This window comes from Syngnathus leptorhynchus, chromosome 11 (assembly GCF_054491065.1).
Source record: "Syngnathus leptorhynchus isolate UIUO chromosome 11, UIUO_Slep, whole genome shotgun sequence".
NCBI classification, from domain to species: Eukaryota; Metazoa; Chordata; class Actinopteri; order Syngnathiformes; family Syngnathidae; genus Syngnathus; species Syngnathus leptorhynchus.
Genome location: NC_141205.1, coordinates 6,746,379 through 6,772,760, shown reverse-complemented (window position 1 = coordinate 6,772,760; position 26,382 = coordinate 6,746,379). Strand labels below are relative to the sequence as shown.

The following is a 26,382-nucleotide window of genomic DNA, read 5'->3' as shown; positions in this document are numbered from 1 at the left end:
GATACCAATAATGTAGTGTGAAACCTTCCTAAAATGTCCAGAAAGTGTTGGCATGTGATAAGTAGTGATGCGTGTTCTGAATGGATTTAATTGTTTAGAATTTAAATGCTTATAATTGAGAACTGTGGAAGCCTAAGATTATAGAAAATATGGGACACATTTGAAATAGTTTCAATGTTAGTTAATCGGATGCAAGCAATTTAAGGAATGGGACAGACATCCTTAACAAATGTTTTTATTTCAGCATAATAGTAAGAAGCCTCTCCTCCGATTTCCATACGGTTGAAACTAATTGGATCACAAGGGTACATTATTAGTTAGCCCATTTACAATAATTATTGTAACAGTTTTAGGAGGTTACTTGTATGCACTCATTTTTCTACACAAAATAATCAATATCAAGATTCTATTATTTCAACTGAGGACCATAACTTTGCATGCAAGACTAATAAAGAAAACAACTAATCTGTGATAGCTACCAGTATGCCGTTGCTCTCCTAATACCATGATCAATATAATTTACTACAAATATCAGGGACTTTGCATCAGAAGCAATCTTTTTCTTCAAACAAACCACCATCATGGGCTGTCAGCTGTACTGATCCAAATGTTCATCTTCTCTGAGGAGAAAGAGGCTTTTTCTAAAACAGAGTACAGTTTGAAGGAAACAAAAATATCCATCACTCAGTTTGCCTTTTTCCCCACGTCACTCCAGTGTTTACAATTTAAGAATAAAAAGGTACTTGAAATAAAACTCTGACCCACATTTGAGTCGAGTGAAAAGTTAAAACCTCCATGTTCAAAACAACCGATTGAGACGTCAGGGTTCTTTTGTGCGGTCCTACTAAAAACTAAACTTACAACAAGTACTGTATTGCCCTTTTAACAAGTGTCACTTATGCACCAGCGGCATGCTTTATGCACAGCTGGAAGAATGTCGAGACATTCCTCAAACCCGACCCTCCGTCGGTCGGCAAAATGAAATCTACACTGTTCATTTGCATTGAACATAAAACATGAATGTTCTTTTGGGCAATCACGGAGGAACTACAGACACTCTGGGACTGCACCTCTTACATTCAGTCAACCTCAAGGATGTCTTATGTACATGCAAGCGTCTCTCATCGCAAGGCCGTGGATGAGAACGCAACTCGCGGAGGGTCAAGTTTGAGAAATCGATCGGCAGCGGCCGCGATGGCGCCTCTCTGCTTGCGCCGGTACAATAAAATGCTTTGTTACAATGTTTAGCATTACAATAATTACTTATGTATCCGCACTTTGTTAAGGCTACACCCAAAGATATGACATACACCTGTTAAAACACACCAAGCACAGAGTATCTGCATAAAAAGGCAATGGTTAGTGCACAGCAGAGTGTTGGTTTCACCAGACCGGGGCTTCAGTTTTAGACATCGTGAGACTACTCTCCCTTCAACTGGGGTCACCAACATTCTGTAACCATGACAGTTTAGAGGATAAAAACGTCCACTGTGACATAAAAGCGGCCTTGTCTTTGTAAATACATCTGATACACAGTAATAAAACATTGTGGGGAGAAAAGGCTAAATAATATTGAAAAAAAAAAAGAAGAGGATTCTGACACAGAGAGAAATTTTAACTTGATAGTTACAAGCAACAGAGGCGAGTCAACACGTGGCCAGAATGGGATTACCCACTCATCACCTACTCCATGGAAGTCCTGGTTAACAACAACGCCCACTGGCTTGCTAAGGTGTAGGTAATTCTTGGCCAAATGGGAGGAAGAAAAATCCACTTAAGTCCAACTGTGAATGTAGTAGCAATATTTACAGAAGGTACACCCCTAATGCTGTTAGAGGCAAAGAACGCCGGTCAACCAGATGGCTTCACAATAGAATCCCGGTCAAGCTACCGTTACCATGGTGACACTAACTGAAACACAGGTGCCGCGGCGGCAAGATCTGGTTGACGCAAGTCATATTTGGACTTAAGTGACAATGAAATGCTTTTCCTCACAACTTTGTCCCTGTATGTCAATTAAAAAAAAAAAAGACTGCTGTCATTACAGAGTACCAACAACAAATGCGGATGCATCGGAACGATAAAAACAGAGTAAGTACAAAACAGAAACACTCTTCATCGCAGAAAAGTCTTGTCATTAAAAAAATATGGTGGGGAGAAAAGAAACTGTTACAATAAATCCAACAAATGTCCCAGTTATTAGTAATCCAAGACTGAAGCCGCATGGTCAGTCTGCACCGGAGCCGCTCAATCCAGAGCGAGCGCCACGCCCGTTGGCCGGTCCTGTGTCCGGCGGCCCGATAGACGCGGCCAACATGGAATGTCAGACGGCCAGGCGACCCGGAGGTGGGTGCATGGGGCTCCAAGTCGGAGGGGCGGGTGGTGCTTCTTGGGCATATTGGCGCGGTTCACAACACGGTTGGGTCTCCACTTTAGCTACACCGCGGCCCTGGCACAGCCGGCGATGCCGCAGCAGGCGGTCTGTCCGGGAAAAGTTCTGCGGGAAAACAACAAGCGGACGTTGGTCAATACACATTTCCCAAACATGCGGCGACTTGAAACACAAATACAGTTGCCAAGGACTTATATTTCCAATTAGTTGTTCTCACCTGCTGGCAGCGCTCGCACTGGTAAGGCTTCTCGCCGCTGTGCACGCGCTTGTGTCTCTCCAGGTGGTAGCGCTGGATAAACCTCATATCGCACATGTCGCACGCAAACGGCTTCTCCCCTAGCAAAAAGCACACACAACAGAGTCAATGCGTCAATATTTGTTGTTTTGCACCACTAAAGTATGTCAAACTGTATCGTTGCAGCAATAGTAGGATAGAAAGCCTTATCTGTGACTAATGAGAGTTTGGCTTGTCAAAAGGCCTGCTCATCAACTCATTATGTGTAGAGCAGAGTGGAGTTATCGTGGCCCAGATGCACGCAACAACATCTGGGCTGCGTGTGATGCTGGTTCAACATCCCATCAAAGTGGAGGCTGCGGTGTGGCGCGTCAAGGGGGTTAGGGGGGGTGCGAGCGGCAGCGGTGGGGTGGGGGCGCGGCAACGGAACGCATACCCGTGTGAGTGAGGCTGTGTCTCTCCAGGTGGTTACGCTGAATAAACCTCATGTCACACATGGAACAAGCATACGGCTTCACCCCTACACACACAGAGCAGCGTATTAGGCCTACCCGCCACACACCACACAAGGTCAAGTAACGTGCAACATCACCTCTGCCATACACACACAAACGCGGAAATGTTCACACATGCAAACTACGTGGATGCGGCTGCAACACAAAAGATATCAAGCGCACGGCGTCAGATTAACAATGAGACGTTCGATAGCTTCTACAAGAACCCTCACGCTCGTTCTCCATGTTCAGAGACGAGTGTCGTAAATGAATGCTAATTTGGACATGTATGGAGCCTTTAGAGGGGTTTGGGGGCGTATATGCTCAATATGATTCCTCACTATGAGATTGCAAGCCGCTGAGAATTTGCGCAGCCAATCAGTGAAGAAGAATCTTCAAAGAAAAGTGGATTGTAAGGGTGGAATGATTATATGCATCGGTTTGTGTTTAAAAATGTTTTTAAAGAAATTTCAACAAAGTGATGAGTTGGAGTTTGCACTTTTTATTTTATTTTGACACTTATTTATTCCTCTTTAACTGAAAGGAAATATCAGCGTTCGGCTTCCTTGATTACTAATAAATTGGTACGAGCCCAGAAACACACCTCATCAGTCCCTGTCTTGTGTAATGCATTGGTATAACAGTATTTATTAGGAGTAATAAAAATGTCTTTGTTCAGCGTAACTAAAATCTTTTTTTCTTCTTCAAATTTTTTAAAAAAATCAACAGTGCACCCAATATATGGTTTGTCAAATTGATGTTGAATAAAGTTTGATTTTTGTCTTATAATCTGGTGTGCTTTATGGTCCGGAAAATAGAATTTAGAATTTCTAAGTACCGTATTCCAATGAATTGTCCTATATTCCGGCTGCAAATGTCCCTCAACAACAACGCAACAACTAGTTAATCTATTGGGCTACACTAATTGCATCCCACTACGTCAGTTTGAAAAACAGGTCCAATGGGAAAACAAAATGGAGGATTACACAAATCCACATCTGAGACGCTTTCTGGCTGAGATCTACGGTCGTACCTGTACGTTTGGTCTGACATTAGCATTTGTGACGATCAAGACAAGTTAGCGTCGACCTGGATGTGTGATAGAAGTGATTGAAAGCGTTTTCGAAACATTTTTGTTCCCCAGGGAAAGGTCTGATTAGGCGTGAATATTTCTGGCAGGGTTGAAGCTACACTCTTGGAAAGCTTGCGTCAAAGCACACCGAGTGACTGGAAAGATGAGAGGGGCAGGTGTACGGACCCATACCCGTATGAGTGAGGCTGTGTCTCGCCAGGTGGTAGCGCTGAACAAACCTCATGTCGCACATGGTGCAAGCAAAAGGTTTCACACCTAAACGCAGAGCATTAAGACGTTAATTTTCAAGACTTGTCATTCGGCTCCATCATACGTCAAATTGTCATTGATGGGTTGTTAACCACTTTTTGTTAAAATTTCACCAATTTTCAAATCCACAGCTAACACAAGATGAGCTGATGATGTCACACCGTTTGTGTTCATTGTGGTCGCGTTTGCGATTTAAACGCTGAATGGCGCGCGTCCAATTACATCGATTCTAATAATCATCATCATCATCCGCACAGGGTCAAGTGTTGTTGTTTAGGTGGGCGGGTGCCTACCCAAATGAGTGAGGCTGTGTCTTGCCAGGTGATAACGCTGAAAAAACCTCTTGTCGCACATGGTGCAAGCATAAGGTTTCACACCTAAATGCAAAGTGGCAGTGTTACATGACTCAGGCTCCATTTTCATTCGTTGCCAGTACATCCCGACGCTATTGGTTATTAACCACACAGTCGCCAATTCATGCAGAAACACAATTTCAGTCTGCCTCTTTGCAGTGACATTTAGCGGCTTTGCGACAACACGATACTGTGGTGCGGTTCTAAACTTTATTTCACGCATGTATCTGCCAGTAACGCAGATGCCAATCCTCCCGACTTCCCGGCACAACCGCTGACATTGCAGACATCTACTACTGTTGATCAAGTCTCATTGTGAATTCATGTGCACTGGCATCAATCAGTTCATGCATGCATGAGCTCTCGACGCAGACATGTCGTCTAATTAATGTGTCTGGTCTGGTGCTAGGGTGCCCTAAATTCACAAGTGTGTGGGGAGATAACACACAGAGACAATGTAGGATAGGTTATTTCCAACTCTGGCGTCTTCGGACATTCTGGGAAATAAGGATGGTTGGCATCTTTGCTGTAACTGTCTCCACTGTAACTATTGCATTGTAAAACCACACTACAATATCCCAAGATAGCGTCCTCCATTTTCTCGACTGCAAAGCTAACACGACTGTAACGCGAATCTACCCAATTCGATTTTTTTTCCCACCGTTACCAAATGACGTCTTTTTAAATGAGGCTGTGTGTGCTAACGCTTGAAGGGCAGTCCGGATTCAACGGAATGGAGGGGCGGGTGCATAGACGCATACCGGTATGAGTGAGGCTGTGTCTGGCCAGGTGGTAGCGCTGAACAAACCTCATGTCACACATGGTGCAAGCAAAAGGTTTCACACCTAAACGCAGAGTATTACAGGGATTACATTCACACTTTGGTTTTGGGAGTTCACAATCCAACAGTGATGCAATGTGCTTCTTCTCTATTTGGAATTGATGGGTTGTAAACCAACATTTTTTGGGCAATTTCTTGATAGGCAAAAACGCCTCTTTTTTTGGACCAAATTCGGCACAAAATGTGGGAAGCAATAATCCGCGGCTGTATGTCCACGGTACGACTGAATTTAACCGTTCGTCACATATGCTGTGTGTGATGTCATGCTAAGTCAAACGTGACTTTTAAGTGTCATGGGCAAGGTGGGCGCATACCCATATGAGTGAGGCTGTGTCTTGCCAGGTGGTAGCGCTGAAAAAACCTCTTGTCGCATATGGTGCAAGCATAAGGTTTCACACCTGAATGCAAAGTAGCAACAGTATAATATTTTGCTTTGCTCTAAACACAGCTACGCTATTGGTTATTAACCACACATTTTTCAATTGATGCAATGACAATAGCTCAATCTGTTAACAACAGCCTGTTTTTTTTTTCTACCATAAGGGATTTAGCTGAAGTGGCTTTAGATTTAATGGAGGAATGAAACAGCTTGGGTAAATGACACACTAGCCATGACAAGCTAATGTCAAACATCACAAAAAAGCCGATCGAAACAAGTTGAACAAATGTCTGTTCAATCTATCATTAATCGGTCAATGGGGGTGGGTAGTACACAAACTTGACGAGCAATCAGGGTCTCGACAACCGAAGCAAGTTAGGCCCAAGTATAAACGACGCTCCAAGAGAATCCGTTGTTCTTCTGAAGAAATCGTAGTCTCAAAACTGTACACTAAACTCTCTTCAGATGTCGTCAATGTTCACAAGCGCTAAATTTGGCTTTTGTTGCATCCAAAAAACATGGACACTGCATTTAGCTCCAGGGAAAAATCATTCTATGTAAAGTTTGAAGACTGGAGTCATGTAAATTCAACAGATGCATTATTCCAATCAAAGGCCAGAAGAAAATAATGTAGTCAGAGAATATTACTAATAGCAGCCACTAACGTATCTTTCTAATACTGAGTGCACTACATAGTAGCTAATCTGTTTATATGAGTATTTTGACACAAAGTAAAATACATATATTAACAACTATAGATATACATATTTTGGTTACTACAACAACAACAAAAAATCCAAATATTACTACCATAATAAAAACAAAAGGTTTCCCTAATCCCATTGTATCTGATATGGTAAATTAGACAGATTAGAGTGGCAAATGGAAAGGTGCACACAGAATGTACTGGGCATGGTGTACGGACCCATACCCGTATGAGTGAGGCTGTGTCTCGCCAGGTGGTAACGCTGACAAAACTTCATGTCACACATGGTGCAAGCATAAGGTTTCACACCTAAATGCAGAGCATCAACAGCATTAATTTGCGTCTCTGCCCCAAAGCAACAAGGAATCTTGATGATGTACTGAAAAATCAACTCATCCGGACTAAATTGATGTCTGTGGTTAATAACCAATGTCATACCCTAACAATTGTGACACGGGCATAGTCGGAGCTTGAATAAAATGACACGAGTTTCTGATCCACTTACATTACACATGCCCATAATGTCATTGGTGCTCGTACACTAAATCTGCCCCATCGACAACGTGTCAGAACAGACATTTAACAGATGTTGCAGCATCCTAATGGTGTGACTGTCTTAAGATTGGCAGGCGCATACCCATGTGAGTGAGGCTGTGTCTCGCCAGGTGGTAGCGCTGAAAAAACCTCTTGTCACACATGGTGCAAGCGTACGGCTTCACCCCTATGCACACAAAGTACCAGCTTTAGCGTGAAAAGGAAATTATTCAACTGCCAAAAATGATCGCCGCTAAACTTTACCAATTTAGTAAAGTTTGGTTGCACTCATCAGCGGTTAGTTTGCGGCAGAGATTCCACCTGGTGAGGAAGTGCATCTGCCATTCCAATTCGACATGACTGCTCCATGACTACGATTGCTACAGTCAGTCTTCAAATTTCTAAATCTTGGACAATAACAAAAAAAAAAATCTTCCGGAAAGCAAACCAAACCAATCTGCAAACCTAGAAAACTAAATATCCAAAAGAATAATAGAGGTCCAAAATGGACGCATTTCACCAAGCGCAATAGCCAATAAGAAATTTCCTCAATTCTATAGATTTATATTTCAACGCTGATCGCAGGTTAGACAATTTTAGGCAGTTGGAAAACTATGCACAATATATAAGAACGTAACATCTGCAATGTAAAATTGGACATAAATGTAACACTGTACTGGAAAACATTGCGATCATATGATGATAAAATGTGCTGTAGTCCATAATTTATGCTTTTGTGACAATCATTTTAAAATAAAAAGTGAGAATAGACGATGTCAGTAAATTGAATGAGCAACAAGTGACCTATGTGGGTTCCAAAGTGAATTATTTGTATAATCCCTCATATCTTTTTATTATCAAGATAGTGGAATAATTGCCAAATGTTTGAATAAAGGCTTATGTATCAAAGGTGTTATCTTTGGTTATGAGGCAATATTTTTCAATGTACAACAAAACCAAATAAAAACATGACGCAAACAATCATTTTTACTGTCATGGGCAGATTGGGAGTGGGGGGGACTTTAAACTTTATGCAACTGGTTGCAAAGTGCACAATTGACATCACACAATCGTTTGGTTACATTGTGACAAGTGGCAACACAATATCATGGCGGCCACATGATCACGACACCATTAAATAAAATCGACCTACCTGTGTGAGTGAGACTGTGTCTTTCCAGTTGGTAACGTTGTATAAACCTCATGTCACACATGGTGCAAGCATATGGCTTCACTCCTGGACGGAACACAATAAGGTTAGATGCATTTACAAACACAGAAATGCAAAACAATGCAAGCTCATGCGATTTAGAACAGCATGCTAAAATAAGTGACCGTGGATGAGACATTACGCCAGAAAGAACTGGCAGACATCATAAACTAAGTTGTATCATTACAGAGAAGCAGACGTAGGAGCTACTTTAATAATGTTCAGTCTCACTGCAGACAGTTGCCAACGTTTCGAAGCTGAATTTGTTGCTAATGTGCCATTTTAATCGTTTAGAAGCCAAATGGAACTTCACTTTTTTGGGTATTTCAGACTATTGATGTCTGCCATTGAGTCTTATTTGTGTAATGTGCCCGCTACTGGAGGTGTCATCAAGTGCTCAATGATAACATGCTAAGGTAAAATTACAGTTTTCAATCACAAAGAGGGACATTTTTTTTCAGTGGACGGTTTTCCAACAAAGCCTAGTTTAAGTGGAAATGTTCCACCAATTACATAATGGTCTTATTGCAGGAAACGGGACTTCCTTGTCGGTGGATTATATTTACAGGTTTAAAGGTAAAAGGGGAACAAATGCAGCATACCGGTATGAGTGAGGCTGTGTCTTGCCAAATGGTAACGTTGGAAGAACCTCATGTCACACATGGAGCAAGCGTACGGCTTCACCCCTGAATGCATACAGTACCAAACTTTATTAAAGTGCTCCTGTCAGCTACAAACACAAATGTCACAAAAGTCAGTTTGGGGCCAGTACATACTCTTTAGACTATCAAGGCTATCGGGTTCTTAGTCACACATTCATGCTGATACAATAAGAAAACCAAAAATAAGTCATGAAAGAACCGTACACAATTAAATGGCCCTTATTTGTCTTGAGCTGCTTTTCCACTGTGTGGCACCTACACGGCTGGCCTCGGACTGGTTTGGATACTTTTGGTTTCCCACTTAAAACAAGCTAGTCGTGCTGACAAACAATTTATTAGAGAGGAGTCTGGCACCAGCAAGCAAACAGAAACTCTGGAGCAGAACACGGTCACGTTCACAACTGCGTGTTGGTTTTCATCGTTTCTTGCCCAAATGTGACAACAAAAAAAACCCGCAATGACAAAACTGCAGCGGTTTGCCCCGTATGGTCTCGTCACGTCATGCTTGGAACCTCAACCGACAATGGAAATGGGTCATCAGTGAGTAGAGCCGTGTAGGTATCGTGCAGTGGAAAGGCGTTTGTGTCCCGGCGCTCTGACGGGTAGGGTGAGGCCTATACACTCCAACGTGTACTAAGGTTGAGAATAAACATGTACCCGTATGTGTGAGCGTGTGTCTCGCCAGGTGGTATCTCTGGAAAAATCTCATGTCACACATGGAGCAAGCATATGGCTTCACCCCTGTACACACAGAGCAAAAAGTGTTTTGCAAAAAGAAAACCCAAACACCACAATGATGTCAACAGGACACACCCGGTTATTATGTATCCAGACATGCCAAAGGCAATGGCACAAGTATACGACACTGAGCTATTGTTTTACAGTACGTTTTGAAAGACTTCAACGTGTTTGTCTTCAGGCTCAGTATAAAGTGTACCAAAAACATGGAAGTAGTCTATCTCTAGAACAACTTCGAGGGTTATGTCAGATAGCAATGAGCACTACTATTGGCCTGAGGAGACCAGTGGAGATCATTCTCGAAATAAGTTAATGACAACTAGGCCAGTACGAGAGTTTAAATGGATCAAGGCAACCTCATACCAGTGTGAGTGAGACTGTGTCTTGCCAAGTGGTAGCGTTGGAAAAATCTCATGTCACAAATGGAGCAAGCGTATGGCTTCACCCCTACACACAAAAAGTATGTCAGTAGAAGCTAGAAACAAAACAAATCACAACCATCAACTCTTCCCTCATGTGTAGCTCTTCTTATACATCCACACATCCTTCCAGCAACTCATGTTTGGCTGTGTTTAATTATAGGCCCAAATCATGTCGACTACATTAAATGTGGCTAAAGATTTTTTTTTTTTTAGGGACAAAGAAGTTAATTACGCAGAACAAAGTAGAGCATTCAGCAGGGGGAAAAGCTGACGTTTTGTACATTTTACGAGGACACGCAACACTAGTTAGTATTTGGCTGTCGGAACATGTCTGGATACATTTTCATTCTTCCTAACATTTTGAGTCGAATAAAAACCTTAACGTCAATTGAGACACGATTGATTTGTCACAGTCTGTTGTTGTTTAATGAGCGGATAAGTGGAGGCACTTGAGACTAGTGTAAGTAGACGCATACCAGTATGAGTGAGGCTGTGTCTCGCCAGATGGTAACGTTGGAAGAACCTCATGTCACACATGGAGCAAGCGTACGGCTTCACCCCTACATACACAAAGTAACACGTTAGCCTACGACCTCACGTTGGCATTAAAAAAGGGACAGTCGGTAACGGCTCGTTAAGGTCCAATTAGGTCTTCTGTTATTTGGAAGCATTTGTTGTGGGGATTTATGACACAAAAACAGCCACAGGATGTGAGCCAAGCATGCGTGAACGAGACACACAAGGAGGCAGCGGCAGCAGCAAGACAGCAGAGAAACGCGCAAGACAGCGATCACACGGGCCAGCGGAAGCAGACACATTTGCATCACTTGTTACTATGATGAATGACCGTTTTAACACTGGGGAGGGACGTCTTATTTTTTTTTTTTTTTCAGGCATGACCTGCCCCGGAATGCTAAAGCTTGCCATTCAATTCCTGCTCCAAACTCCCATCATTGAAATTTTGCTGAAAGCCTCAACTGAAAAAAATCCAGATCTAATTACAGCTCAGCCATGTGAGCTGCAGCATATTTTATGCATATACTAGATGTGGGTGGACATCAAAGGACTAATCGCCATTACTTCATTCAAAAGGCACCAAGCTGGAGGACACAAAACACTACAACCCGACAGTAACATATTGACCTATTAAAAATAAAACATAATTCTCACACAAGCCTACTTCACCAACACCACACTTCCTTCTATTTCACCCAATTTTAATGACACACTGCATAGACCATGAACCAACAAGAATTATTCCAACTTGCGATCTTTAAAAAGCTTTAAAAAAAATGCATCAAGAGACTAAAAATGTGGTTACATTTATATCATACCAACAATGTTTATATTATGTAGAATCATGTGATTGGTATGTAAAGATGACAGGTTGTAGTGTGATTATGACAAGGTTCTTGTTCATCATATCATTTTTTTTGTGGGGCCTCTCGTTAAAATGTCAAAGCACCAACATAATGAAAGATTTACTCCACTTTCTTATAGTTAGACAAAAAGGGGGAAGTTACTTACTTTAAACGTTTACTTTTCATCAATGTAAAACACTTAAGACAAAAATCTAAAGTGACGCAGTCCTTTGATGTCCATGCAGTGATTTTTCAAAGATTGTTTTATTTTAAGATGTTTACATCTGACCTATTTATTGGGGACAAACACTGTGGTCCACAAGTCAATTTTCAAGTCCACGATCAAAAAATACTTCTGTTAATGGGCCCAAGTGTCGGCATTAATAACTTACATGTGATGCTTCCCTCACTATCGGTCAATTTTTAAGTTGTCCATTTCAATATTGAAATGCACGCACACTTATTTCAATCAATTGAGAGTACATTGGGTATAATAGGGAGTTGTATTTCTAATCATTTGCTTTAATTAATTTCTTTAAAATGTCTTCAAATTAAACCAGTTTGTGGCATAAATGCAGTATAAATTGGGGACCGCTGTACTGTGCTGAAAAATATAAATGAGGTCATTAATAAGTATTACTTCAGATTTCTTGGACCGATAGCACGAACCCAATAGAACCTCTTTTTTTATTTCTTTAAGGCCATAGTTGTTAGAACAAAACAGGTCTAGGCCAAGAAGCGAGCCACAATAAAGATATAACAGATGAAGGCTAGATGTAGCGTCCACACATTTGGGATTTGAAAATAAAAAATGAATTCGGTAGGATCTGCTGTAGTTCGTGCTGAAACGATAAATGAAAAGCGCTAAACTATAAAAAGCGAGTATTTTTAATAGTGGACTTGGTGCTGATGGGACCACATACTGTGATAACTGTCTGGAGCAGGTTTACTTGATGTTGAAACAACTTAGAAGACAAATGCTGTGTTTGAAATGCTTCGGCTGGAACAGATTTTTTTTTTTTTTTTGCGTGGTGGCTTTGTTGGAAATTACTGTCCACAGACAAAATGAACCCTGAACATCCGTCCATTATTTCAAGTATCAGACTACACAGAGGTAGCCTGAAGGATATATGCAATATGGGTACGTTTAAAGGACGCATACCCGTGTGAATGAGGCTGTGTCTCTCCAGGTGGTAACGCTGAATAAACCTCATGTCACATACGGCACAAGCATACGGCTTCTCCCCTAAACCGAAGAGCACCAGTTTTAGTTCAAGCTCCCACAGAAACCACTACAACTGTGAGGCAAAACCTATCATACCAAACAGGCCATTTGAAACCTTACAGTTGCTGCACAGTGCCATAATCCAGACTATTTAAATGTGCCCGTATTCAGGGTGCTATGGTTGATAGCGAGACGCGTACCTGTGTGAATGAGGATGTGTCTCTTCAGGTGGTATCCGCTCCGAAATGCTCCGTAACAGTGGTCGCAAATAAAGTTTTTCTGCACTTTGGAAGACGGACCGTTTTCATCTCCACCTGCACCCTGAGGAGGACAGCAATGAATAGCTATTTAGCGACACTTTCTGTGCACCAGTCATAAACTAAGACGTTTGTTTCCATACCTTCTCCTGACCGTCTTGTTATTGTAAAGCAATATAAGTAATACAGATCAATATACTACAATCTAGGTATATCGAAAAAAATTTTGAGGGCTGATTGAAAATTAACTCTAATCCCCTCCAAATGGCCATGATGCTGCTCCCCCTGTTATGCACACAACTGCTGTTATTGTGCAGTGCTCTGCCCTGCTCCCCTCCCCCCCGCGTTCCTCTCCAGATCCTCCACCCCCACCACATCTTCCCTGCTACTCCTCCCCCCACCCCCACACACAAACAAATGTGCAGACTAGGGAGAGCCCCAAGAGGGGGAGCGCTCCAAGACCGTTCCCTGTTTTGCAATCACAGCCACTGACCTTCCCTCCCCTTCCCTCTTGTTCTCTCACTTTACAGGGCGGGACTGATTTCCTGTTCTTTTTTTTCTGCTGCAGGTCCTCATTGGTCCTCATGTCCTTCTCATCAAGTAGGCGCGGAGCTTGGAATTCACCTTCCTTCCGGATCAACTAAAATAAAGCACATAGAACAGACAATTATTTAAGGATTTGTGATTTTCATTTTAAACACTATACAAAGCCAGTCGTAAAAATATGTAGGTTTCGCCTCATACTAAGAATAGACAAAGACTTTAGAACTACTGTAATGTGGTTTTCAAAAAGTCAATCAATCTCCCCGCCTAAATTTCACAGTGAATCCTAACCAGGGGTGGACAGCTCATGCCAGACGGGAGGATCATATGACTCTGGGGACCACGGTCAGGTCCGTCCCTCTGTGGCGGTGCGTGTCCGAGTGGAGCCATCATCTTTTTGGGTGGCGCCGCCATGGTGCTGGCCTGCATCAGGGCCATACTGGAGAGCACAGCTTCACAGCCGAGCAGACCGGCCTAAGACGTGAGAGATGAGATTTAAGTTTGACAATATATGTTGACATGACTTTACTACACTGCAATTAGCAATGACAACATCCTGAGTGACACAAGACTGTTCATTAAAAGTGACTTGCAACCACTTTGGTGTTATGAAACACAAACCCATTTCATATGGTCGCGGACTGAGCTGCTGGGCAGATGTGACATTGCTGTGGTAACGGTGTGTGTGAGCGCAGGGACAGGGGTGGGGACAAGGTCATCCACAGAGCCGTCAGTCAGGATGGTCAGGCTGGTGGGAAGCCACACCCACCTCACTCATCTAGCATTCAAACTGAAGAAGAGGATGTGGATGAAATAGACAAGACATGGAATTAAAACATCACTTTTGGCTTTTTTTTTTTACCTAAATACACTCCAGCGGTTATGTTTATTTAGGTTTGTGCTCCTGTAACTTTAGATTAATCTTATTTAAGTATAGGTTTTATTTCATAAAATTGTGAACACTATCGTGTCATTTTACAGTACAACGGTACACTTATTGGCTTCAATAATCAGTTTAGTTCTATGAGTGTAAGCTATATGAAAAATCAAAACTTACATCTAGTATTGACACCAATTTATATTGTTATCTGATAAAACAAAACAGAAATATATGGCAATAAGTGACAACATACATAGCATGGGAAATGTTGACAAGGGATTGTAGTATGAATTTATATGGAATAAAACAATTTGCAAAAAACAAATGTAACTAAGTATGGTCTTTTTGAGTACTTTATCTTTTTAGTCAAAAACGGCCGAGATAAAATAAACTACAGGCTGCTATGAATGATTACTCATTTTAAATCTCATTCAGACTTGACTAAATGATCTTTAGCAAGGAGCTAACAGCTAAAGAGGACAATTGTAACGCGTTCAATAGAAAATGCACTAATAAAAGCTTATGTCCCTTTTCAGCGTAGTGTATATCGTATGTCCCTTGTAATTCGTTACACTAAAAAACCGAAGTACAAAATAATAATCAAAAATATTTATATTGGTGAAAGCTGTAGTTTGTAACGTATATTAGCTTTGCTAAGCTAACGTTGTTAACACTTGTTACTGAGTAATAAGACGCTTGGGCTCACTAAAAAATGCTACAATGTGGAGTATGTTATGGGTGTAACAGTGGGACTTTATTAGCACGTTTTGTTTGAGGAAGAGAAGTTAGCATTTTTCGAGATTTTGCAGGGCTTGGCCTTCGCGCGTCAACCAAACCTGACGCTAGTTAAGCGCACTTCGAGTAGCCATTAGCTCGCTTGCCTCGGGAGCGCCCTCGCCCACTGCAATGTTATACACTGCGTGTTATTTTACGGCATTTAGCCTTGTATTACACACAGAAGCCCGGCGAACACGTTCGTCGCCAAGAGGAGAATAAACGACATCGCTTTCGGTGTAAATCTTGAAGACAAAGCCCGAGTCGCTCGAGACTAGATGGGGCGATAACGACGCTCATAATGGCCGTCGCGGAGAGCCTCCCCCTCTCGACGAACAAGCTAACGTTAGCTCGCGACGGCTATCGTCAATGCTAAAATATCGAGTAAATGTCTCGCGTTCACCCTTCTCCATACGTAGGCGTCCAGAACGAAACGACGCTCGCCATCAAATTAATCGTGAAAAGCCAGCAAATACAAAAGAAGGCGATGAAAGCATGATCGTTTTACCTTGGAGCTTGGGTCGGCCAAGGATTTTCCGAGAGCGTCTAGTTTACAAACACAGGAAACGCCACAGGATGTAAGGACCCACTCCCCCACGCAGCAGCAGCACAGCCTCCCTGAGCTCAGAGATCATCTTCTTCACCACTCCAGCCAGCGTCGATTCTTACACGCTCGTGAAAACCATTTGGACATTAGATGACGGGATTACTCGACGTTTCGTGTATAATTGTGGGGACGTTTTTCGTGGGAGATGCTCGAGCGCGGTTTGCTGCGGACAGAGGCGCGACTGAAGACGCAGATGGACGAAGAAGAGGAAAAGGAGGAGGGGGGAGAAGCACTCAGCATAACAACCCGCGCCCCTGCTTCAGCCCCTCTTCTCAACAATAATGCTCATTCAATTGGAATTAAAAAAATTCAAATTAATCTTGCATTGATTTTCTTCTCAAAATTCTTCAGTGCAGCACAGTAATTACATTTCAATTTACACTAAAGCGTGGCCCGAAATATTAACTTGGAACTACTAAATTGTGGCCAAGAATACTAAATGATGGCCACAAATTACAACATCGCAGCCACAATTTACCAATACAACGTAATACCAAATTGTGGCTGGCCGTGGAATAGTTATTGCTGTATAAATATATGCAAAGTTACTGCATAATAATATTGTTAGTTATCAACGTGTTTGCAGAATTTAATACTTGATGAGAGAAACACTGTCGTTCACTTTTCACTATGAAGTCCAGTCTGAGTAAAACATGGAGCTCGCGGCGCTTCTTATCATTGTAAATAAGTTAGCAATTATGATAATACAGTATGAACAAGCAACATGACTGACGGACGAAGATGGTGTTAATGCTTAATTAAAACGCCCTTTGCTTATCTTGTTACATCATTCACGATCGAAACGACTCGATGGATTTCTTTCATTTTCTTCTTTTTCTTGCTTAGCAATGTTGCGTTTTCTACGGTGTGTTGCGTTTTCTACGGTGTGTATATCCACAAAGAACGTGTGTAATTCTCATCTTTGATTCTGGCGGTGTTTAACTTGTAAAAGTACACTTTCTGACTCGGGACAATAAACAAACTGGGGCAGGTAGAAGTAACGTAACACCAAAGCTCATTGGTGCATACAGTCACATGATCTGCCTCCTCCAATCCTGTGACACCTTTCATTTCACTCCACCTCAAACTGCCCTCACCGTGAGAGGGTTGCCAAGTTTGACGGTTTAATGGCAGCAGTTTGATCAAGCGATATATCCAATTATCCGTATTTTCACTTGATTTATTACGTTTATTTTCCTCTCTTGATTAAATACAACAGAGAGACATAATGCAGGAATCACCCGTTTCAACTGTCGCAATATGCTTAGCCAAGACCATGAGTTGGATCTGGCAACCATGCATCAGGGTGTAGCGAGTGTCAGGTGTCTTGGAGTTTCGTCAAAACTTCACGGAAGTGTGTACAGGTAAGACAGCTTTTTAACGCAACACCGTAAACTAAATGTATTTTTTAATTAAATTCCATCCTTTATGAGTCATACGTTCAACGTAAATTCGTTGTCGTCATAATGCGCCATTTAGGGATGATTTCTTTTTCAACCGAGTGCCTGTAGTATAGGCCCTATACTTACTGTAAATTCAAACATTTGATCGATAAACGATATAGTTTCAAATCAGATCCCATGTTTCAAGTACGTCTAAAAAAAATCAATTATTTTCATATCCAGCCACCATTTAGTACACTAGTAATTAAATTAATGATTTACTATCTGTTTAATAACTTGCAGGAGCGGGCTTCTCCGGTCTTAAAGGTTCAGCTAATCATACGTTCTGTCAATTAATTTATTTAAATCCTTAAATTCCTCTGAAGCGAGTGTTTTTCTTCCAATGTGCTTCTGAATCTGTGTAGACTGCGTCCGTATTTAAATGTGCTGTAGTTACTTGGTAAGGGTAACTTGAATAAACTCAGTATGGACCTTGGACTATAAATCCAAAATGGGGACTATTGTCCTTTTGGCTTTGTTCAAGTAGAACTCTCAAGGCTGAACTCCGGTTGTAATATTTTATCAACCCAAAAGAGCAGAAGCATGGCCCAGCCCAGCACTCCCTTTCCATTTGTCATAATCTGTGATTGTAATGACTTCAGACAAGTCCTAAAGCAAAGACTGTTAGAAGGCAATGTGCTGTGTCACACACTGAGACACACCACGTTTTTTAACATTGTCAAACAACTTCACTGTTATCACACACCTAATCCTAACTGAAACACATTAATACATGTGGTAGCAAATTATGCTATAAAATTAAATAATGTTAATTCACATGATCAAGACTGCAAGCGACACGGTAAATATATGTGTTAAATAATTTGTGTAAAGTATTTTCATTATGTAAAACGGCCACAGTGGGCTACCCAGACATTGAGACAATCTGTGCTTGTAGGTGAATATGAATGCCACTCCTTGTGCACTTCAAAGGACAGCTTGATAAACAATCACGTGATTTATACGCAGCGGCAGGGCTAGCACAAATTACAGCTAGAATTTAGTTTGGGTTTCCCCACCATCATCTGTTTATTTTTATGTCGGTCCATCAAAATATGATTTTTTTTGTGACACAGAAATAGTCAGAGGCTGCTGTACCGTACTGAGGAAATATCAGTGATCAGTCCATCGAGGTAATGTCAGTGCTCCTAAAAAGAGTATTTCACACTCCAACACTTTTTTCTTTAGTTTGTCTTAACCTCAATCTTTCCCATTTCTCCTAAATCATGTTTATAGAGCACTCTGTGAACATCAGGAGTGGGATTCATTCCCAGACCTTTGGACGTTCCACTCTACTAAACACAAAAAAAGGTAATGGAGGGTTATCATCTGTCTGCCGCTGTTATGATACGGCTGGGTCAGAATAAAGTTAAATAGCGACTGTGTGTTTTGAGCCGTGTGGTTATGAGCAGCCAGTGAGTTCTATCCGCAGAGCAGAGTATGTGCTGGCCTTCCCAAAATAACAGCCTAGATGTTTGCACTTTTTGTTTTGAAATCAAGCAGGCAAGGGGAGTGCAAGTTTGAACGTGTCAATACCAGGAATGTCGTACTTTGTATGTTTATTTGGATTTGTTTGGCATAAAACTTTGGCCAAGGATAAGCGATTGGAGTGTGTGTGCTGATGTCGGTTATTTGTTTGTGTGTTTTTTTAGGTAGCTGCGAAGATGGAAAGGACACCGTTCAGTCGAAAGTCGTGGGTGACGCAGTCAGTACGTGTCACCGCAAAGGAGTTGTCCCTGGTCGGCGGGCCAGGAAGAAGCAACGCCATAGCTGAGCGCTTCTCCAAGTGAGTTAACAAATGGATTTGAGTTGCGCATGTATTGAAAGTCATTTCTTTTCTTTTAATTGTTTTAAAACCCTCCCCTCAGGTACCAGAAAGCTGCAGAGGAGATAAATACAAATAAGAGGAAAGGAGTAAGTACAAAAATAGATGCTTCAAATACACCGTAACTTCCAAAGTTCAACCTTCAATTTATTCATTTTTCATGTATGTGTAATGGGTTCCCATATTCCAGTCATCTCCTTCTTTTAGATCAATGACAAGTAAATCCGCGAGTGGAGTTGATTTTTTTTAGCTGGTCACCAACCTAAATTTTCTTCTTCACCTGAAAAGTAGGGTTTACTGCATCTATGTTTAGAGTCATCAGTGGCTGTTTGAACTTTGAACTGAATCAAAAGTACTGACTAGCAAGACAAGTCTTGGCAAATTGTGTTGTCCTAGCTGACCTCTCATTGGCCACCAGGAGCAATGGGCAGGTCATCGAACCCATAATCCGCCCTCACTCAGTGTAATCTGCTCGCAATGTGCCGGTGTTTGTTAGCTGCTTTGTCTGAATGAAAGATAAAACACACATGCCTGGACCAACAATTATTATTATTACTACTACGACATGGATAACTGATTAGCCACCATCATGAAAAAAATCAAGGTAATATGACTGTGTACCCGTGTGTCCCTTAAATTTCATTGTTGTTAAATTTGAAATAAGATTCATTTTAGTTAACTAAGAATGACCTTTTTTGTGTAAGATGCACAACGTTCTCAGGGATGTGTCATTGTTCAACTATTACAAAATAGTCTCCTGCTGTAATTGAAGCTAAACGGCAGAAAAAGACCATCTGTCGTTAGCGTGCGTGTGCATGTGCAAGTCCTCAAAATGGAAGTCATTAAATTTCAAGGATAAACTAATTGCTTGGTTTAACCAAGTGGAAATAAAAGGGTGAAGTCAAGTCGTGTAACCTGTTCGAATGTCACGCTGTTGTTGTCATGTAAAGGGCAATCCAGAAAAGGTACCAAAATCCTTCCTTATGTTTTGTGTGTCAACATCAAGATATTTTGTTATTTATTGGTTTTTCAAAACAAACAGTGGATGGCTTTGATCTTGGGAGGATTTATAAATCATCACTCTTTATCCAAAAAGCAATGTCCGAAACACAAGATTAAAACATGTCTCTATTGGTTGTCTAGGCGGTTTGGCTGTGATCACAATAAAAGACACGGATGAAAATTCTTGCTAAATCCAAGTTTAATGACATGTCCCGATGTTTGTTGGCACGCATCATAAAGCTAAAGCTCTAGTCTCAAAAGGGAAAAAGGCATGAAAGAGGACAAAAACTGTAGAGGGAGAAAGCAGTTGGCAGGACATCACATAGGCTACGCAAAATAGGCCACGATGAAGACCTTTAACAGATGGAGAAAAAGTGCCACATCCGGAACATTACCCACTCCCGGCGGGCCTCCTTTTAAAGTTGGCGTTAAGTCCAGGAGAAATGTGATAAGAGATGCTGCCAAGAAGCCCACGTCAACATTAAAAGAGCTGAAAGGATTATTGGCAAGTATTGTTTGGATATATAATGGCACAACCTATAGGAAAAGTCAAGAAGATTCTCTTATCAGACCCACCAGCCACAATAATCCATCAGAGTTGGACATTCTGCCTTTATAAAGAATGAGAATCAAACATTTTGTTTTGGTGGTTGTTTGCGACGCTGTAGAAAAATACTACATCTTACTGAGAGCTGTTCCTAATATTTTTTTTACTAGTCTCACGGGAGCAGCTGAAAGCAGGATAAGATAGATATTGAATGATACTAAGAACTCTCTTTGATCAAAACTGTTCTCATCTGGACCATAAAGTGCACAGACTGCTTGTCTATTGGATTGTTTGTTTTATTCAGTCAGATCCAAAACAATAAGCCATTTCAGACAGAGGATAAACATTGAAAACATTGCAAGGTCAGGTTTTAACGCAGGCCTGCTTGCACGCGTGGTGCTTGCAATAAAGAGCTTTCTATCCAATGAGAGCACAAAGAGTTAACTTTGTTGCCATGTATCATTTCCTGCTTGAGTTTGCTGGGCTTTCTGACTCTTTCCTGGTGTCGGAGGGGTTGGACTAAGTCGCGGGAGCTTATTTTGTCTGGTGGCTAACATCTGGCACACTTCCACCTCATGCTCATCGGAAGAGGACCGAGCGGAGGACGTGCTCGCACAGCTTGCTGCCTCCTCTTGGCCACAGGTTGACTTTTTTTCCTCTAGGTTTCTTTTCATTCAGCTTCTGTTACTTTGGGCTTTGCACACAATGATTGCTCTTTTTTTTCTAATGTATCTAAATGTTGACATACTGTTAAGCCAGGATCCATTTCGGGTATCTTGTGGGTGGCTGGTGGCAACATTTGCAATCTTGCAACATAACAATAAAACAGATCAGATGTTCTTAAGTTGCCAGGCATGCCTAGAAAAGTGAGCTGAGATTTTTCTGTGTGATTGACGCCCATGTACAGATCCGCTTTTTCTTCAACGTGTCATTTCACAATTCAGGAAGTTTTTTGAAGGTCACACAGCAGCTGCCAGTCTGCTGCTGCGTCTTGCCGCTTGCGTTATTATTGGCATGAATGGCAAACAGCGCCTTCCTCTGTGTGTTTTAGTCAAGGTGAAGTTATGCACAATGGAATGCGGCATGCATGCTCAGCCCTGTTCGATATGTCTTGGGCCATTTGTTTTGCCTCGAGCGGACTCAGCAGAGACTCTAGCAGTATTCCCAGGACTCTCTTTTTAACAGCTGTTCTGTAAATGAGCCAGTAAAGCCAAGCGAGAAGATTGTGGCATTTTCAGTTTCAGCAAACAGAGGATCTGCGTTAATGTTGCCTTTCCTGCTTGTCTTTCAGGGATTTGACGGCGCATCATCTTCCCAGCGCACCAGCAACCTTAGTGCGTTAAAGAAGCGCTGGGAGCAAGCAGGGAATGGCAGCCGGCAGGACAAGACTCCATTCATCTCAGCGCCCATAAACAATCAAAGCACATTTCCTGTCGTGGCTAGAGCGGCTTCAGTCAGCGAGCCACCCCGTTCACCAAAGAGCCCGGTGGTCTGGCAGCCTCCTCGAGAAGATCCGCCAAGCATCCCTGTCAGCGATCTAGTCTTCACGCCCCCAGCGTCTCCACGAGCGGAAGATTGGAGAGGGATGGACAAAGATCCGCTGATGTACAACGAAGCACTCGAAAAGCCTGACGAACAAGTTCCGACCAGCCCCCATGCCTCCCATGAACAGCAAAAAGTACCACTCAACAATCTTAAGATGAAGTTTGAGAAGACAGACAGCTCACTCAAGGTGACATTTGGTTTGCTGAATTCTCAGCCTACTTGGTAAATAAATGACACGTTTACCGCAAAAATAGAAGTATGATAGAACAGTTTTATTAGAGTAAAACTGTTGACTTCCCTTTCTTTCACATTCCTTAAAAGGGAAGTCAAGGAAAAAAGGTCATTACAATAATGTGTTCTATGCGGCCACACGAGGCGAAACACGGGATTCTGATTAATAATGTGTTTGTGGAATATGAATTAGGTTGAAAGATGAACCCATTATAATTGAGCTCTTGGGCGGCCATTTTGTTTTCTTACATATGTACCTGTGGTTAAAAAAATTAAGCACAAGGAGTGTCACTGAAATGTTTTAAAAGGTTTTACAATAACACTTGGAGTCTGTAGCAGATCAAAATGGAGTTTTTATATATAACACCAAGGGTTTAGGTTTGATATCTGAGTTAAACACCTTGTATGACTAATTTTTCTTAACTGTTGCAAGTAATCTAAAGCTAAAGGATGTTTTCAGTGCACAAAATCCACCAAGAGCTCACCTTGACCAAGTGAGGAATTTAGGAACATTCCTGACCTAGGGGTTACTTTATCATCCAGACCTGCGTTATCTCACTTTCCACATTTTCTCACCGCGCTCACATCAGTCCGCCTTGACTATGAATCACGCTTGGCTTGATATGACGCGCGTCGCATTGGGGCCAAAACATTGTAACCAGCGTCTAGACTGCATGGGAGTGTAACATTTCAAACATGGTCTTGCTCAAAGACAGGAAAGCAGCCTCGCTTTGTGTAAGTGGCCTGTGAGTAATGATAAGCTGATAACCAAAGTGCTCTGATTGAATTAAGCGTTAAGGTTAAGGGAGGCGGCCACTGCCTAAGTTCAAATATTCTTACTTTTTCATTCAGGATTACAGGTCGTCAAGACAAAGTGCCTCATCGGAAGACATGGAGCAACCATCTGGTGAGATTTAATATGAATAGTTCACTGCTAAGTATGATACCAGGAAAAACATTAACATGCTCCCATCAGTGTGTGACCGCGTGCTAGAGAAGACGTCACTGAGGGAGAAGCTGGCCAAATACTCTGCTGCTGTGTCCAAACAAAGCAACACTAAATCTGTGAGTAATAATTAAGTAAATTAAAAAAAATTGGGACGCCTGTGTGGCCATTTTGGGTTGATAGAATCTTTTTTCACTTCCACTAATGGTTTTAGTTTTACAGGAATGAAATGTAACAAGTAGATGAAGTGAAATTTTCAGTTGAATGTGAACTTTGACATTTGGGGCTGTGACTTTGTTTGCGTATTTATGTATGTATTGCTTGATCAGTGCCTTCCTGTCCTCCTTTCGAATGTTCCCCACTGGGATCACCGTTAACACTTTGTACATAATTGCCAGTTAGGTTTTCTACAGGCTGTGACCCCATGTGCATGAAAGCCATTTTGTTTTTCTCCAGGCTTTGACCCCAGACATGCCTCCCTCCAAAATATCTCTATCTATAATTCAGAAAGTGATACCTGGAACCGAGTGCAACGGTGAGTCACCGGCCAGGTCGTCGTCAATCGGAAAACTGAACGTACCGCAACTGTATTGTATGTTCCAGGTGATGGCAGCAGTGAGATCTCAAAACCATCCAGGGTGAGTCCAGCAATGCAGCTCTTGTCAGTAGACAAGATCCAAACGATACATTCCCGTAAGTCTGTGTTTCAGAAGTTCTGCCCTCCGGCCAAGGAGACATGCTTTGCTTGTCAGAAGACAGTGTATCCTCTGGAGAGATTGGCAGCTCTTCAGCACATCTACCATAAAAGTTGCTTCCGCTGTGTCCATTGCAGCACAAAGCTCAGGTTGCTTTCCTGTCCAGAATGTTATTGTAAATGCAACTTTTGACTCATGTAGTTCTTGTTTTCAGCCTAGGCAACTTTGCCTCCCTGCATGGCAATGTGTACTGCAAGCCTCATTTCAGTCAGCTGTTTAAAGCCAAGGGCAATTATGACGAAGGCTTCGGCCACCGACCTCACAAGGAGCTGTGGGCGCCTCGCAAGGACGGAGAAGAGGGCGAAGAAGAGGTGGCAAAGTCCCCAGAGCAGCTACTGGAAGCGGCGGGGAGGAGAACAGAGTCAATCGAGAGTATGTCTGACAAGCAACCAACACCGACTTCTGAAGAAGCATCACCGGCAGTCAAAGTCACTGACCTCGCCGCCCATCTGGAGACTAGGATGCACATGGCCACCAGCTCTGCGGAGAAGCCTTCCGAGACCCGCAGGTTGAGGATCGCCTGGCCGCCTCCCGCTGGTGAGTCCGCCCTTGGCGCAGGCTTGCACAGCCCAGCCTTCGAAGGGAGCACCGCGGGACGGCCCTGGAGGGCCAAGTGGCCTCCGGAGGACGATTTGCTGCCCTCGGCTTCGTCATCCCAAAGTGCCGAGCGTGCGGAATTGACTAGCTTGAGGAGAAGCTCTTCTCTGAGGGAGCGCTGTCGGCCCTTCACGGCTGCCCAGCCAACCCTGGAAGCCACCGCCATTCCCAGGGAGCCTCGCCGGCCTCTCAAGGCGCTGCAGCAATGGAGAGAGTCCCTGGAAGAAAAATGCTTATCTCAAGAAAGAAAGGCAGATGAGAAAGTGGAGGAGCTACAGAGGAAGAGAAAGGAGAGTGAAAAGCAAATCGCTAGTGAAGTAGTGAGTCAAAGAAGCCTGGATGAGGTTGTGGAGACCGACCATCAACACGGTGGACCTGCACAAGAAAGAAGCCAACTGGCTAATAACCGCTCCCAGAGCATCTCTACCGACATCTCGGCGTCCCCATCGCCGCGCGCGCAGCCCAAACAGAATCGCACCTTGCAAGACGGCTTCTGGGACGAGGATAAAGCAGAGAGCGACGCAGAGGATAAAGTTGCGAGCGACGCCGAGGAGCTGACGGCGGAAGACATCATCAAAAGGAACCGTTACTATGACGACGATGAAAACTGAGCATTTCATCCATCTAAATTGTCTTCAGCATCGTGCAACAGCTGCCTCTGATTTCTGAAGTTAAGGAAGGCTTTTATTTTGGTTTTACCTTTGTCAATCGTTTGTCAATACGTTAAGAGAACTCCTGAATATACTTTGAGAGGAGTCACATATCCCATTTTTATTTCCTACTATACTAAAGGCAAAAATTAAATGACTGGACACAAAACTTCTCAGGTAAACAAAGACAAATAACAAATGGGCAGCTGCTCTGACAAGCCTTTATTTTTAATAATAAGCCTTAATAGAAATTGTGGAATTGCCATAGTAGCGTTATCGGAGTTAATGACACATTGGTGTAAATGTTATTTTGAGCTTTTGAGAATGAATCAGACAAATTGTTCTTACTGCCACAAACATTGAGAAAGTGCTCCTGAATAATTTCAGATTTTTACCCCCTTTATATTTGATTATGTGAGGTAAACCATATTTTCAAATGTTTAATGACAGATTTGGCTTTCCTAATAATTTAAATTTGTATAACAGATTCCACTTCAGTAATATTCTTTTATGTTGCAAAAGAATAATAAAATATTAAAAGGCAATCTGGCTTTTTGTTTTGGTACAATTTATCATCCATCCATCTACTTCCGCTAATCCGGGGTTGGGTTGCGGGGTCAGCAGCTTTAGGAGGGACTCAGACTTCCCTCACCCGAGCCACTTCATTCAGCTCATCCCGGGGGATCCCAAGGCGTTCCCAGGCCAGCCGAGAGACATAGTGTATCCAGCGCATCCTGGGTCGTCCCCGGGGTCTCCCACCCGTGGGACATCCCCGGAACCGGAACACCTCCCCAGGGAGGCATCCCGACAAGATGCTCGGGCCACATCATCTGGCTCCTCTCAACGTGGAGGAACAGCGGCTCTACTCAGAGTCTCTCCCGGATGAC

General features: G+C 42.5%; 2 protein-coding genes across 31 annotated transcripts; one reads left to right on the top strand and one right to left on the bottom strand.

The window, feature by feature from the left end:
- Positions 1–219: 219 nt before the first annotated feature.
- znf740a (zinc finger protein 740a) lies at positions 220–16,945 on the bottom strand. 26 transcript variants are annotated; one of them, XM_085923750.1, is made up of 20 exons: positions 15,857–16,945; positions 14,316–14,484; positions 13,986–14,168; positions 13,645–13,791; positions 13,095–13,215; positions 12,832–12,915; positions 10,785–10,868; positions 10,250–10,333; positions 9,806–9,889; positions 9,089–9,172; positions 8,430–8,513; positions 7,380–7,463; positions 6,968–7,051; positions 5,972–6,055; positions 5,578–5,661; positions 4,757–4,840; positions 4,386–4,469; positions 3,064–3,147; positions 2,610–2,728; positions 220–2,497 (listed from the first exon to the last, which is right to left on the bottom strand). In XM_085923750.1, exons 2-20 carry the CDS (start codon positions 14,358–14,360, stop codon positions 2,324–2,326), a joined length of 1,881 nt encoding a protein of 626 aa, XP_085779876.1. In that variant the 5' UTR covers positions 14,361–14,484; positions 15,857–16,945; the 3' UTR covers positions 220–2,323. The 26 variants fall into 26 exon arrangements, with proteins under 26 accessions (XP_085779876.1, XP_085779878.1, XP_085779877.1 ...); XM_085923752.1 differs by having other exon boundaries at positions 13,675–13,791; XM_085923751.1 differs by lacking the exon at positions 15,857–16,945 and adding an exon at positions 14,752–15,838.
- Positions 16,946–17,063: 118 nt separating this feature from the next.
- LOC147049147 (LIM domain and actin-binding protein 1-like) lies at positions 17,064–26,040 on the top strand. 5 transcript variants are annotated; one of them, XM_085923591.1, is made up of 12 exons: positions 17,064–17,319; positions 18,474–18,530; positions 18,634–18,708; positions 19,050–19,183; positions 19,266–19,311; positions 22,063–22,503; positions 23,400–23,454; positions 23,524–23,612; positions 23,950–24,028; positions 24,097–24,131; positions 24,204–24,337; positions 24,403–26,040. In XM_085923591.1, exons 4-12 carry the CDS (start codon positions 19,062–19,064, stop codon positions 25,454–25,456), a joined length of 2,055 nt encoding a protein of 684 aa, XP_085779717.1. In that variant the 5' UTR covers positions 17,064–17,319; positions 18,474–18,530; positions 18,634–18,708; positions 19,050–19,061; the 3' UTR covers positions 25,457–26,040. The 5 variants fall into 5 exon arrangements, with proteins under 5 accessions (XP_085779717.1, XP_085779714.1, XP_085779718.1 ...); XM_085923588.1 differs by having other exon boundaries at positions 24,097–24,337; XM_085923592.1 differs by lacking the exons at positions 17,064–17,319; positions 18,474–18,530; positions 18,634–18,708; positions 19,050–19,183; positions 19,266–19,311 and adding an exon at positions 19,452–19,826 and having other exon boundaries at positions 24,097–24,337.
- The last annotated feature ends 342 nt before the right edge of the window (positions 26,041–26,382 follow it).